The sequence below is a fragment of the Plectropomus leopardus genome, chromosome 13, assembly GCF_008729295.1.
Source record: "Plectropomus leopardus isolate mb chromosome 13, YSFRI_Pleo_2.0, whole genome shotgun sequence".
NCBI lineage: Eukaryota > Metazoa > Chordata > Actinopteri > Perciformes > Serranidae > Plectropomus > Plectropomus leopardus.
This window is the reverse complement of record NC_056475.1, coordinates 5429606-5444641: the sequence shown is the minus strand read 5'-3', so window position 1 is coordinate 5444641 and position 15036 is coordinate 5429606. Positions and strand designations below refer to the sequence as shown.

General features: G+C 36.2%; 2 protein-coding genes across 5 annotated transcripts in view; one reads left to right on the top strand and one right to left on the bottom strand.

The window, feature by feature from the left end:
- Positions 1-149: 149 nt before the first annotated feature.
- On the bottom strand, positions 150-3069 carry ptrh2 (peptidyl-tRNA hydrolase 2). The gene is made up of 2 exons (XM_042499773.1): positions 3027-3069; positions 150-969 (listed from the first exon to the last, which is right to left on the bottom strand). The coding sequence occupies exon 2, from the start codon at positions 957-959 to the stop codon at positions 441-443; it is 519 nt and encodes a 172-aa protein (XP_042355707.1). The 5' UTR covers positions 960-969; positions 3027-3069; the 3' UTR covers positions 150-440.
- A 3022-nt stretch (positions 3070-6091) lies between these two features.
- Positions 6092-15036, top strand: part of LOC121952899 (vacuole membrane protein 1-like) — a 93987-nt gene continuing 85042 nt past the window's right edge. For 2 of the 4 annotated variants that reach the window (XM_042499770.1, XM_042499768.1), the window contains exons 1-4: positions 6093-6175; positions 9213-9315; positions 9485-9623; positions 14730-14820. In XM_042499770.1, the coding sequence (XP_042355704.1) occupies positions 9237-9315; positions 9485-9623; positions 14730-14820 (309 nt within the window). In that variant the 5' untranslated portion in view covers positions 6093-6175; positions 9213-9236. Of the gene's footprint in view, positions 6176-9212; positions 9316-9484; positions 9624-13081; positions 13136-14729; positions 14821-15036 lie in introns of those variants that run through there. The other 2 variants (XM_042499769.1, XM_042499772.1) reach the window with 2 other exon arrangements.

Genomic DNA, 15036 nt, shown 5'->3' with positions numbered 1-15036 from the left:
ACGTTTTCCAAAGAAATGAAACAGTTTTGCTAAAGTTTAACACGTTTAAATGAAAGGTGTCTGAATGCAACACTAGAAAACTGATGTGGGTCCAGGTTTCACAGGGTTAAACAGCTTCCTAGGAATATTGTTTTTTGTAGAATTAGGGCAAAAAAATGAATATTTTTTACATGTAAATGTACTCTGAACAGTGTTTGTAGTGCCTTTTGTTTCTGTCAATGAAGTATCACAGTAAAATATTACACATCAAGCTTTTTTTACTGCTTTTTTCCAAGAGTCATCAAATGTGAAAGGCTCGTGTGTCCAAAACTGCACCAAAAATTTCAAGTATTTAACATATAATTGATTGTTTATTGTACAAAAAAAAAAACTCCTTCGTTTGCATTGCAAATAGTTATAACACAAAGACGTCGTAAGCAGGTCGGCCTGATGCTGGAACTCTAGTAGAGCTTCAGGTCTCCAGTGACTTTGTCCACCAGATCCGCCGGGCCTGGACCGATACCCAGCACGGTGCGCGATCCGGGCGCAATTTGTGTCCTTCCTGCGTCCTGAATCAGGCTGACGGGAAGCCCAACTTCTTTGGCGTGAGCGAGCAGTTCGATCAGGGTGTCCTCATCGGGCGCCTTCACCACCACCTTGGGCTGGCCGCAGTACTCCCACTGCTTCAGAAGCTCCGGCTTCCTGCGCTGAACCTGTTTGTAAGCCGACACGGCGGCGTGGGAGCACTGAGCGGCCACCTTCCCTTTACCCATCTTCAGGTCGTTTCGGACCACCAGTATCATCTTGAACTCGCCGCCTTCTCCCATCACGCTCGCTTCTTCACCGGTGCCGTTCCCCATCGCCGTCATCAGGGTTTTGGATGTGGAGCCCAAGCGAGCCCGAAGCTGCCAGCCGATGAGGAGCCCACAGCTGAGTCCTGCTACCAGACCCAGACCCAGTGGACCGTACGGCAAGTCCATGTTGTTGCACCTGCAACAGCGACAGAGCAGAATAATTATAGGCCACACCTTCAAACTTAAAAAGTTAAAAAGTTTCAGCACCTCACAGAAAAACTGACTTCACTGTATTCATGAGAAAACGTGCAGAGATCTCTGCAGAGAAGTGATCCTCAGCTTAAAGCCAAAAAACACAAACAGTAATCTGCTGAGTGGCCGGTAGATTTTGTTCATTTCCAAACCTAAAGTCCTAGAAACATGTACGGGGCTGCTGTGGCCCCTGGGCCCCTGTCATTTTGCAAAAGTGGCCCCCAAGCAAAGCGAGTTGAGTTCCCCCTCATGACATTTTTATTCCTCCAAACTTAAGGACATTGATTTGGTTTCAATTCTTACAGGAAACTTATGCAAAAGCATAACGACAGCTGGTCAAACCGCTTACGTTACAGCTGTTTTTTTTTCTTCAGCAGGTTATATTTGGTGTAATGTTAAACTAAAGGCAAGATCAGACTGAAAATAACAAACTGTATATCATCCAACTTTTATTACTTTTGGGAAATTTGGGAAAAAAAATTGGGGAAAAATTCAATTGCTAAAGATATTAAAGTTACTGAATGATTATGATCAACTCCTCCAAAAGATGCAGCACGATCAAGAAATTTCATTTTCATTCAATTCAATTTTCAATTTCATTTTTAAACTTTGTTTGTATAATATGAATGTAATTAATCATTTGTTTAATAGTTTATTGTTTTAGATTTTATGTATTTATTTTTTGGTTGTACTGATTTATTTTTATATCTGTATGCAGTTTTGTATTGATCTTCTATTCAATAAAAGTTTTTAAAAAGTTGTTGAAAAAGTAGCTTAAAAATGAAACACTGGTTATTTTAAGTTTAGTATGAGCCTGTAGTTAGCTCTGACTTGATGTAATCTTGTACTATGGGCAAGATAAAAATCTGAAAATAACAAATATTTCATACAATTTTTAAAATATTTTTGGAGAATTCCATATAGATAAGGTAAAGGAGAAAAAGGCTATTAAGGCATTTCAGGTATTAAATGGTTTAAGTATGATGTAATCTGGCATTATGAAATGTGAATAATTATTTTGTTGTTTTTTTTTTAGTTTTCTCATTTTATGTATTTGTTTTGTATTTCAGAATATATCTGTATGCAGTATTAAAGATCTATTCAATAACACGGTCTTTCATTGCTCTTTTTAATCTTTTTGGCTTTTTTTTGTTTGTTCTCTGTACATACTGTACATATCTTTATTCATTATTGTTATTTTATTGTATTCTACATTAAGTGCCTTCCTTTGTGTGAATATATATATATATATATATATATATATATATATATATATATATTTTATGTATTATATATATATGTATAATTATTTTGCCTTTTTAATGAATATTTTTATTCAGTTGCTGCTCTCTTATTTGTTGCTCTAACAAAACAATTTCCCTCACAGGATTAATAAAATATTTCTATTCTAAAAAAGTTATTTAAAATGTAGCATAAGATATATAATCAAACAACTTTTAATTACTTTTGGAAAATTCCATATAAATAAGTACATTTAATTTATTAAGTGATTATAATATGATGTAACCGGATGTAACTGTTTGTTTGTTAGTTCTTGTCTTTTTATTTGATGTATTTTTATTTGTTTTGTACTTCTGTAAATATTTATATGCAGTTTTTTTTTACTGATCTTATGTTCAATAACAAAGTTTTTTCTTAAGCAGCTTAAAAAGGGAAAAAAAATGGTTATTTTAAGTTTAATATGAGCCCATAATAAGCTCTGACTAAAGAGTTAGTTAAGTTTGTTTCTAAATCACAGATTTCAGATTTTAACTCATCAGTTTTTATATTTTTAAACAAACATCGCGGCTAACAAGCTAACACAAGCTAACTAGCCATGCTAACATTAGCTTCCCGGCTAAAGGCAAGAAGCTCCAAAAACATCGCGTCAGTTCGACAGAAATCCCTCTGAGAGACAAATAGTTAAACATTTCATGCTCTCATTGTGTCACAGCTGCACAAAAACCCCGATACTCTGATTACTCTGATTTCAGATCATACCTGCTGACAAGTTTAATGTGCTGAGTGTCAACCACCACGTGACGAGGACTTCTTCTTCTTTGGTCTTTAATGGCGTTTCGCATCTATAAAGTCGCATTACCGCCACCTACCGGATTCACCCTAAAGTCTCAACCAAATGGGACAAAGACATTTTTGTGTATGCATCACATTTATTTAACATTTTTAATATACTCAGATATATAAATTAACACTTTATTACACATGCATTAGTGTTTTAGATAACTTTTTGGAAGATAGAATAACAAAATATGGCTGAAATAATGCTAAAACCTAAAAAAAAAAAAAAAAATGTCCTAAAATAGCCTAAAATCGTAGAAATATCCTGAAATCCTAATGACATATATGGGGCTGCTGAGACTGGCCCCTGGCCTCTTGTCATTTTGTAAAAGTGGCCCCCAAGTTAAGCAAGTGGAGTGTCCCTGAATAACATATTAAAATAATCGAGCAAACAAGACAGAAATAAATGATAAGGAAATAAATAATAAGGAAAGACTAACAGAATAAAAACAAAATAAAAGTGACAATTTAGGAGTTCATGATAACAAGACTGTCTTTAATTTAACTTTTTTTTCAAACATGAGTTTTAGACTGAGTGAAACTATTAGTTTCTAACATTTGTACAGAGATCATTTAACTGTTTTGTTGCTGTTGAAATTTTAAAGAAAACAATAACAACAATAATCCTCGCCTTGTTGGTGATCTTTCTCTCATTTCTCAATGAAATGTTAAAATAAATAGTATCTTATTAAGTACAAAAACATTAGCCATGGACAAAAACAATTTAAGCTTTTAGTTCAGTAATTTTAAATAGCGTTGCAATAGTCTTGAGAGATGTTTTGTTGTTGTTGTTTTTACAGTTTATTAAGTTGTCATATTGTTGTTGTACAGGCATGTGACCAGGAGGTGGTGCAGTAAGAAAGCTGTGATTATATCACAAAGTGCATGCACATTATAGCTACACCTGTATCTTAAATAATTGCTAATACATTTAAAATTGACTCAATTGTGTTTCGTTTTTCTCAAGGTGTGCTTATGTGTTGTTGTTTTTTTTTTTTAATTATTTTAGACAGAATCAATAATTAGGCCTATTTACCTAAAATATTAGCAATATAAGTTTTGGCTATTTCATTGAGTCTGTACTACAAGGTACAAGGTAGATTTATTTGTCTTTTTTTAAAATACAGTTTAAAAAAACATAGTTTAAAAAAAAGAAATTTAAATTTGTCCCTAAATCTTGTTACATCTTTATCCATAATGTAATATAAGCTACTGCAATAGGGTACAGATTACTAGTTACATTACTTATTGCATTTGATTACTTTTGATCAGGCCTACCTGTCTAACAAATGTTTTAAAAAGTGCAATAAAGCTGAAAAGTCCTCTCAATACAAATTGTAACTAAAAACCTCAACAATGATAACTGTCATACTTTTATTAAAAGTTATAATATAAAGAATAATATATAATGTTATATTATTATTATATATTAAGGTTTTCTTCATAAAGCATGAGTAGTTTCAGTTATGCAGTTTGGAGTGAGACGTCTCTTCATATAGACGAGTCAGGTGAGGCTCCATGTGATTTCGTACCGTGAACATTGTTCAGCACGACATGGAGCCAACACTGACTGCCAAAATCCAGCCTATAGATAGTGTGCTGCATATGAGCTGACATGCTGCTGAAAACTGATGCCACCTTTTCCTGATATCAATACCTGAACTCTGGCTATCGGCTGATGCAGAGTACAAATATATATTTGTATTAACCCTTCAAAACCTGAGCAAATTGGAGAAATGGTTGCTTACTCTGTCTTTTTTAAAATTTTATTTGTGTGCTTTTTGTTTTGTTTTGTTTTGTTGTTTGTTTGGGTTTTTGTTTTTTTTTACTACTTTTCAGGTAATTTTCAGGCCCTTAAAATCCTGGAATTGTCCTAAAATCCTAGAAATGACCTGAATTCCTGGATAAGTCCAAAAATACTAGAAACCTTCTTAAATCCTAGAAATGTCCTAAAATCCTAGCATCGTCCTTAAATTTTGCAAAAAAATCCTGTAATCATGACAAATGTCCTAAAATCCTAGAAATGTCCTAAAATCCTACAAACGTCTTAAAATCTGAAACATTTTCAGAAAACCGAGAAATGTCCTACAATCCTGAAAAAGTCCTAAAATCCTAGAAATGTCCCAAATCGGGACATTCTAAAATCTGAAAAAATGTCAAGAACATCCTGATATCCAAGAAATATAAAAAACAATCATCCAAAAATCCTTGAAACATGTTAGACACTGCTAAAAGGCCCCTGGCCTCCTGTCATTTCGCAAAAGTGGCCCCCAAGCAAAGAAAGTTGAGTCTCCCTGCTCTATGGGATTGAGCAGCTTCTGGAGCCAGCCTCAAGTGGCGGTTTGAGGAACTGCATTTTTTGGCACTTCCACATTGACTTCATTTTTCTGTTGCTGCTTGACCTGACCTTAGTGCTAACACTCCCGATGTTTTGCACTTTGATGCAGACAGAGGATGCTTGTCCACTTTAAACTGAACTCCCTCTGCATCTTAAAGTCCCAAAATAAAGTCATTCAAACACTCCAGTCAGACATAACATCCACCACTGAAAACACAGCTCTGAAATAAATGTTCTCACTCTGATAAAACCACATGATGCTGATACTAAAACACGGCAACATACAGTTCTCTAGTTATGACCTGATAAATGTGTTGCCCTGAGGTGTTTTTTTCTCAGTTTGGGATTTAAGCTCTCTTTGCCCAAATGCCATTCACTCACTCTCTGTGTGAAACCTACTGAGGACTGAGAAGTGTTAGAAGTGCGCTCCAGGAAAGTGATCCACTTATTTATAGACCTTTAATTAGACTGGCCCTCTGGAGGTTCGACCAGGCAAATGATGAAATCTCTCCCTCTTTTCTGTGTGTCTCCTCTGTCAGCCCTGTGCTCCCCTCCCCCGGCAACTCTGTATCAGTGCTCGATCCTTCGCTGGCCCCCTCCATCACCACACCCTGCACTCAAGTTATGATGCAGTTCATGGGTAGCATACTTTTGCCCTACATTGCCACCGGGGCTCCAGCAAAGGTTTTCATCTGAGCCCAGAGTTTACTGTGGATTAAACATCAGCTGAACGGTGAGTTTACTTTCTCTGCATAATGCATTTAATGCATTAACGCATTGCACTCCTGCTCTGTTTTACACTTTCATAATCTCTCTCTAATGCACTGTTTTGAAATTATCTCTGTTTAAAATGTGAAAACTGTTTGCAGATTATCAAATTTCTCATCCTGTAGTGTGTTGAGTTTCTCGTTGTCCCAAGAGTTACTCAACAGGTCAGGGTTGTTTTGGTAGAAGTGATTGCGCAATCAAGTGCTGGAGCAGGGCTGCGCTACTGTGTTTCACACAAGCAGCATTGTTGTTATGAAACGGTACACTAGGTATTGATTGTGAATAATGCATCGAGTTCAGCCCTTTAAAACCTGGAACAACATCACTTTTATTGTACTGCTTTCATACGCCTTTCACAAGTATTTAAACTTTTGAACCAGGAGTAAATTGGTGTAATTTCTCAACAAAACAAAAAAAAAGAAGAGCAACTTGTTAAGAAATGTTCCACAAATTTCAAGAAAATTAGTTGATTTAGAATAATAATATTAAAAACAAAAAAAGCTAGGGAAAAATATCAAATGGGGAAAAGTAAGAAAACTATATCTATAATCATAATAATTAAAATTATGTTACAGAATTATTATTTTTTATACTAATTTCTTGCTGCGTCATTTCCTCTTTCATTTCTCATTCCCTTATTCCCATGTTGTTGTTTTTTTTTAAATCAAGCCAACTTGCTTACATGGTTTCTGCAAATCTTTAAAAAGTCTTAAAAAGGCATTTATTCCATTAATCTAAAAATAAGGCCTTAATTTGCATTAAAATGTCTTAAATAAATCTCTCAATTGTCTCAAAAAGCTAAAAATTATGGGAAACTTTCAAAATAAAAATGATAATTTACAGAATGCCTCTTACATTAACATCACCAAAGAGTCTTTTTTTTATGTGAAAATAAATATTTGAGAAATAAAATAAAATTCCCCTGAACCTTATTAATGTCAGTACATGTTTTTCCTTCAGTATTGACGTGATCTTACATTTCTTTCCAAGTGGCATTAAAAAACTCTTCAAAAGCCTAAAATCCTACTTGTCCTAAGCTGTAGGAATCTTGTGCTCGGGTTTCAAAGGGTTAATTGATTAATTCATTGTTTTGTAGAATAAATCAAATTAAGTGCATAGTTTACACAAAGTTTTGCACCAATTTCAACACTTGATGCTGCTTGCAGGATATTTCATGCACATTGTTGAGCCCCTGTGTTGCACAGTGCATTGTGGGTGTGTATACCATTGTGCATGAAGCATTGGCACATCTAGTGCGAGCGTGTGTGTTCAAGGTTTAAGGTTTGTAATGAAAAGCTTTTGTTTGTGGTTCCCTGAGAGGGCCAAGAGTAGCTCTCCAAATGCCTCGCAGTCTAATCGTCTGAGAGGAATTTTTATTTTCCTCTGTGTGACACTTCAGATGCATGAATCAGACTTCAGAGCAGCCTCATTTGTGTATGGGGTGTTTCTGGTTAGTTGGGTACGCATTTTTTTTGCATTTCCATTGTGAAAAGTTGTGGATGGTACCTTTTGTACCTTTGGAACTGTCCCAATTTTTCAACTGTTGGGGTACTTAGCACACTGATGAGGTACTAAAAGGTCTAGCTACATTTAAGAGTACTGTCTGCAGTGGAAACACTACACAGATCAAGTGTCTAGTTACATGTTAGTAGGTGTTATTTTTGCTTTTGAAGCATCTGTACTGAAAGCTTTTGATGAAATTGCAATACTGTAATTCAGTTACCCAGGATGCATGTTAACATCAGGTGTAAAGAGTGTGCATGCACTGAAAAAAAGAGCCAAAAGCTCAGACCTATAGGTCACAGGAGAGAGAGGTTAAGCTCAGAGAGACACTGACACTTCTACCAGATGGTGAACTACGTGCCTCTGTGTCAGAGTCCCCATCTCACTGCTCACTGACAGATTCTTGGCTCTGTAGTGAGACGCTGTGCATGTGCTGGAAGGCACATGTATGTATGAATGTGTAGATCTCCTTTGAGTATATATCATGAAGAAACATGAAACAAAATCTCATCCTGTATTCCCTTTCACCCATTATTTATACATTTGACTCTTCTGTGTACGCCATTTGAGATATTCAGGAGTAATCTGATTCATTTTCTGTTTTCAGATTTGATAAAATCTTGAAAATGGGATGTTCAGAAGGAAAAAAGGAGATTATGAAATCAGATAAAATAATCCAGTTTTGGTTTTGATCTGGATCAAACCTTTGAAATATGAACTCATCGGTTTGACATCTTTTTAATAGGCAGTAAAGAAGAAATGACCCAATTTCTAAAAAAAAAGAAGTTACCTGACAATAGGTAAATTTAAAAAATAAAAAGAAAGAAAAAAGCCTTTAAAAAAAGGAAATGACCTGAAAAAATGCTTCAAAAATCATGACAATTTTGTGACATAATAATAATAATAATTGTTGTTTATAATGAGTGACGAGAGGAAATGACCCAAATATTTGCAAAAAATATATAAAGAAAAAAAAAGGATGGGAAAATTACATGAAAAATACTTTTAAAAATAAAGCAAAGACATGTGGGACATTTTCACGAGAAAAAAAAAAGTGCAATTATGAAATAATTATAAATATGTTTTTCCCTATAGCTTTTTTCTTTTTTCCCTCGACATTTTCCCCTAGCTTTTTAAAAATAAATTTCTAAATCTACTTACTTCTTGCACTTGTGGAAGATTTCATATTAAGCTGCCTTTTCATTGCTTTTGAAAGAAATTGCACCAATTCGCACCAAGAACAGTGGTGTTACTCCACGTTTTAAGTACGTGTTGCTTAAGGAATACTTTGGATCCAAAAAAAATAACAATCTGGGATCATATTCACAAAATTCTGAGAACACTCTTGAAGAGCTCCTAAAATTTTAGCAAGGAGTCCTTGCTTTCGAGTGATTTAACAAAGTTGTCAGACAGCTCTGAGCGAGGACGGGACAGAGACGTTTTTGGCGAGCAGCGTTGGGTACAAAGTGTCTGTGCTAAAGACTTGTTTCTTCTCTCAGCTGGACTCCTTCCCGGTGAATGAGATGGCAGAGTGCGGGGCCGAAGGTGAACTACCTCAGAGGCGTCTCGGTGTCAAGGAGCAGTTAAATGGAGAGCTGGCTGGTAAAAACAAACCACATCTGATGATCAGCTGAGCAAGAAATCAAACCCATGCTTATTAGGGCATCAAATGCCACTGAGAATATGTTAAAAAATGTTGTATTTGCATTTATTTAAAAACATGAATCCATCGTGTTTATTTGTGTGTGTATTTGCAATGCTGTGTGGCCAGACTCAGAGCTGTCTGTGGATCAGAGGGAACAGACGGACAACGAGGAGCGAGAAAATCTGGTATTATGGAAGAAACCTCTGCTCACACTCCACTACTTCACTCTGGAGTTGCTCATCACTCTTAAAGAGTGGCTTTGGAGGTGAGACCAGGGGCCTTTCCCAAACCACCCCTACAACCAGGGATACTCAACTTGCAGCCTGTGGGCCAAAACTGGCCCCTGATAAGGTGCCTGGTGGTTGTACTTTTAGTATACATATGGTTCCAAAGTGCATGAAACAGCATCAAACTAAGTCTGTTTATCAAATAAAGTGACAGTGACAGAGGTCCTTGCTACGCCCCTAATGTCCCAAAATCATAGAAATGTCCGAAAGCCAGAGAAACATCCTACAATCCTAGAAATGTCCTAAACTGTTAGAAATGTCTTTAATCCTAGAAACATCCCAGAAACTTTGAAATGTCCTAAAATCTTGAAAAAGTCTTAAAATCTTAGCAATGTCCCAAAATCCTCCTAAAATATTAGAAATGTCTTAAAATCCTAGAAACGTCTTGAAATCTGAGAAACATCCTTAAATCCAAGAAATGTCCTAAAATATTAGAAATGTTCTGAAATTCTAGAAACATGTTTGAATCATAGACACATCCTAAAATCCAAGAAACGTTATAAAATGAGAGAATTATCCCGATATTCTAGATACAACCTAACCCAAAATACTAGAAATGCCCTAAAAACCTATGTCTTGAAATACAAGAAATGATAAAATCCTTGAAACATCCTAAAATCCTAGAAATGTCCTACAGTGCTAGAAATGTCCTAAAATATTAGAAATGTCCTCAGATCCTAGAAATGTGCTAAAATCCTAGAAAGTTCCTAAAATCCCTGAATCATGTATGGGGCTGCTGGCCTCCTGTCATTTCGCAAAAGTTGTCCCAAAGCAAAGCAAGTTGAGTATCCCTGTATTTCCCCGTAAACTTATATAGAAAGCAGCATAAAAATTTGATTTAATTTCACTTCATTCTCAGAAAAAACGTCAGTTGTTTCACATATAATGATTTCGGTAGTTATTGTTCATGTGTTGATGCAACAGCAGCTAATCAGTGTTTTTGTGAAGTTAGTTTTTTTTATAGAGGTGCTGCTGCTTGTCAGTCTTGGGCAAAAACAGAACATGATGACTTTCTCACTCGCACACACACAAAAACACAAACAGAAAAGAGACCTTGATTGTGTCAGTGCTATCAGCTCAGAAGGGCTTCTCATCATAGTTTAGTCTTCGGTCGGATGTCTAATGGAGCCAATAATGCAGCACAAAGGATTTTTTAAACCTTTTTTTTACGCTAATAACTCATTCTTACCTCTGATAAGTCTTTTTACCTCACTAACTGACGTCACATCGCCAACAAAAGCAACAGCACCAGACCAGACTGCATCAGACTGTGGTTTGATGACAAACTCCCCGCGCTGCACAACATGTCTCATACGTACCTGATAATCTTTGTTGACACAGAATGCCCAGAAGAAGGTCAGAGTGTACGCTCAGGGAGGCCTCTGTGGTTAAGTGTGTGAGGACAACGTGTTTATTTTCTAAACTACAAGAGGATGTGGTGAGCCGCAAGCACCACGAGCAGCGTTCTGACTGAGAGGAGCTGCTGTTCACCGACACTCAAAACACATGGTGTTGTAACTGCTGCAGGGGGATACATGTGAACCCATTACGAGTGCAAAGAGTTTGTCCTGAATGTTGATAGAGGTGGTTTGTAATTTATAGCATATGTACAGGGAGTCCTCGGGGCTCTGCACTTGTTTTGCTTAAGATGGAAATGGGGGCAGTGGATGTGAGACAAAGGGAGGGAGCAGAGTGGCCACATGATATCAATTCATATTGCATGAGAACACTTGGCAACTTCGAGTGGCGTGTGGTTTAACAAAACTATTAAACAAGCATAACATCTAAGTAGTAATTTGGGTAATAGGGCTGTAATTGAGTATGTCAGTCATATTTACTATATTATGAAAAAATTAGACATAGTGCAGAACATTTTTTTAATCTATTTATGTAAAACCATGTATACTTCACACAAAGAGGACCTCTACAATCAGCACAGTTTTGAGATGGTTCATAAGCGTACTTGAGTTATGGCCAAACACATGTATGAGGTCACCGTGGCCTTGACCTTTGACCTTCGACCAACAGATTCTAATTAGTTCATACTTGAGTCCAAGTGGACGTTTGTGCCAAATTTGAGGAAACTTCCTCAAGGCTGTCTTCAGATATTGCGTCAGATATATATTTATGGTTTTAAACATGCCTTCCAGCCTGCATGTTTCATTAAAGAATCGCCAATTACCTTTATCATAGCCAGAAACTGTAAAAACAGAAATTACCATTGGATTTTGAAAGTACCGACAGTCCTTGAACACATCATGTGTTTCAAAATAGCCATATTTAATCAAAATCACTTTATTCTACGTTTTTTAACTCTTGGATTTCGTCTTCAACTTTTGACTTTAAAGCATTAAAGGGTAACTATTAAAATCTAATAACTAATTCATGGGAGAGGGAGGGTCATGCATTTTCCTTCAGTCACTCAGGGAGGCTCAAGGACAATATTTGTAGCTTTGGGGAGGGTCAAAATAATTATTAAATGAAAACAAAATCACAACCCAGCCATGCCCCCCTCTAATAGATAAAGAACAGTCCCTTACTTCTTGGTGATCATGTGACCTTTGTAATGTCCCAGATTTTTAGTGAGGGAGAACAGGGTAACAGGAGTGGGTGAAAACCTGAACACAATAAAAATGGTAATTTCAACTAACATTTAATTAACTGTCATTGGGATGCATGATAATTTCGGCACATATCAGCCAATATTGGCTTTATAATGAAATATTGTAATTAGACAACATGCTGATTTCTGCCAATATCAATCCGATACATATGCATTTACTGACAAAATGAACATGTACAAAACATCAACTCTAAATCGAAGTTTTTTTTAATTTCATTTTGCGCAATACATTAATACTATATACACTGAAAAGCATTGTATTGTATGTCTCCATCTGCTGGTGGGCCACCACAATAAGAGTATGCATGATAGTATGCATGACATGATGTGCAGAAAAGACTTGATGATCACTAAAATGAGTTGGGATATATTGGTTATATTGGTATCAGTTAAAAAAAAATAGTTGTTCTGTAAAAAATCGAAATCGTGCATCCTTAAGTTCTAATAATAAAAACGTATTTCAGCCTACGTTTAAACTAGAAATAGAGTCACACAATAACCTAATAAAAAATAATGACTTCTGAAGGATTTTAATCAATTAATTTCATGGTAAAATGTTGTCCTATGTTTTTCATTGTTCAAGATAGTTTTTATTAAGATTCTACACGATGTGTCTTGAAATTGCAGGACATTTTATTCTTAATATAGTGTAATATACAGCCACTTTCCGTGCTTATTTAAGGCCCATAAACCATCCCTGAGCGGCAAAAACCAACTTCACACGAGAGTTGGGCTGTCGGACTGATCACGTGACCGGCGGAGACAGGTGCACGCGCGAGGGAGGGCTCGCGCAGTCGCGTCACTCCATTATGGCGGTTTGAGTCTTAATCCGTTTTTACACGCAAAAATCCGCCGCTCAACACACCGGTGAGTTATAGAAAAATAATTTTTTAGCAGTTTAACCGGACTGAAAGCTTACTAACTTATCATACCATAATTTGTTAGCTAACTAACGTTTTAAAGCTGCGTTTACCTCCAACAGAGGACGGTAGTTAGCCAAAATACACTAAACGTTTACGGCCAGTGTTAGCTTCTACCGTTAGCTGGCTAACTTTAGCTTTACAAGTAACGTTTCCTTAGTTTTTCCTTAGTTAGGTGGAAGAAGTGTTCAGTTAATTTACTTAAGAAAAAGCACTAATACCATCCCGTGAAAATGCTATGTTACAAGCGAAAGTCCTGCATTTAAAATATTATTGTCGTGACTATAATCAGCAAAATGTAGTGAAACGTGTGACAAGTAAAAGTAACCAATGCCGAAAAAATGAACAAACCCAGTTAACTCAAAACTATTTTAGAAAATAGGAACAAATACAGACCCCAATATTTTTTTTAGATACATAGAAGAAACACCAAACCTGAAAACTGAAAAAAAAAACACCTCCCTTAACTCAAAATTATGTAAAGAAAGAAAAAATAGAGCAAAACTCAATTATTTAAAGAAAAGGAAAATAGAAGTAAAACTAAACTGAAAAATGTTTTTAAAAAAGAAGAAAAAAATCCAAATTACAAAAAAGACTTCAAAATTATAAACAAAATTCAAAATGACATGCCCGTAAATGCAACATTAAAAAAAAAAATAGGCAAAAATGTTTACAAAAAAGTAATTAAGTTTTTGCTCTGTGCTTTTACCCTTTTCCTCTAAGTTTATATGCATATTGCGATCAAGGCTTTAATTGTAGTTCAGGGATACTCAGCATGCTTTGCCTGGGGGCCACTTTTGCAAAATGCCAAGGCCCACGATCTATGGATGTTTCTAGGATTTTGGAACTTTTCTCAAATTTTGGGACATTATTTGGATTTTAGGATGTCTCATGGATTTTAGAACATTTTTTGGATTTTAGAACATTTTTCTGATTTTAGGACATTTCTAGAATTATAGGAAGTTTCAAGGATTTTAGGACATAGCTTGATTTTAGGACATTTCTAGGACTTTAAGACATTTCTAGGGTTTTCGGAGATTTAGGGCTTAGCAAGGACATCTGTAGGGGTTCGGAGGATCCTCGAGTGGCACTTTTTGTAATCTCTGCTTTGATGCTGTTTTATGCACTCTGGCATACTATGTATACAAAAAGTACAGACACAATTCCCATTGTAAATCGCTTTTTTAATATTGTGAATTAGAAAATGTTTGGTGGGGCCACCTGGCACCTTATCAGGGGCCAGATTTGGCCCATGGGCCATGCATTGAGTGTCACTGTTGCAGTGGCTTGATTAGTTTCCAGCAGATGTCTCTCTCCCACAAAGTTTGAATCAAATTTAACTCCATCTAAGAATTCCTTTCCTTTCACTCATTCTGCCTTACTAATACTTCTAACAATTCCTCATCTTTTTTTCATCTGCCATCACATTTTGTCCTCCTGACTCACCATCCGTTTCTCTGTCTTGTTTACCATTCACCTCCGCTCCCTCACATTTGCATCCATCATTTTCCACCTTCATACTCTTCTTCTCCTTCATCCAGGCTCTGGCAGCAAAGACAGACTGTGTTTGGCCTGCTGATCCTGCTTATCCTCCTCTCCATTGCCTACTGTATTGAAGGAACACACCAGAAGGTGACCAAATATTCTGAATATTTTTCACAGTACAATATAACCATACTGAGGATGCTGTGGAGGGCCATCACCTGAACTCTTCCAACTTTTTTGGCAGGCTTAAATCATAAAGTGTGTGTCTTTGAAGGGAGAGTGTCAACTTCTCTTTCTGTGAGGGGTGCTTGCTTTATAATTACAACGTGCAGGTCACAGTTTCCTACTTTTTGTGCTGACATA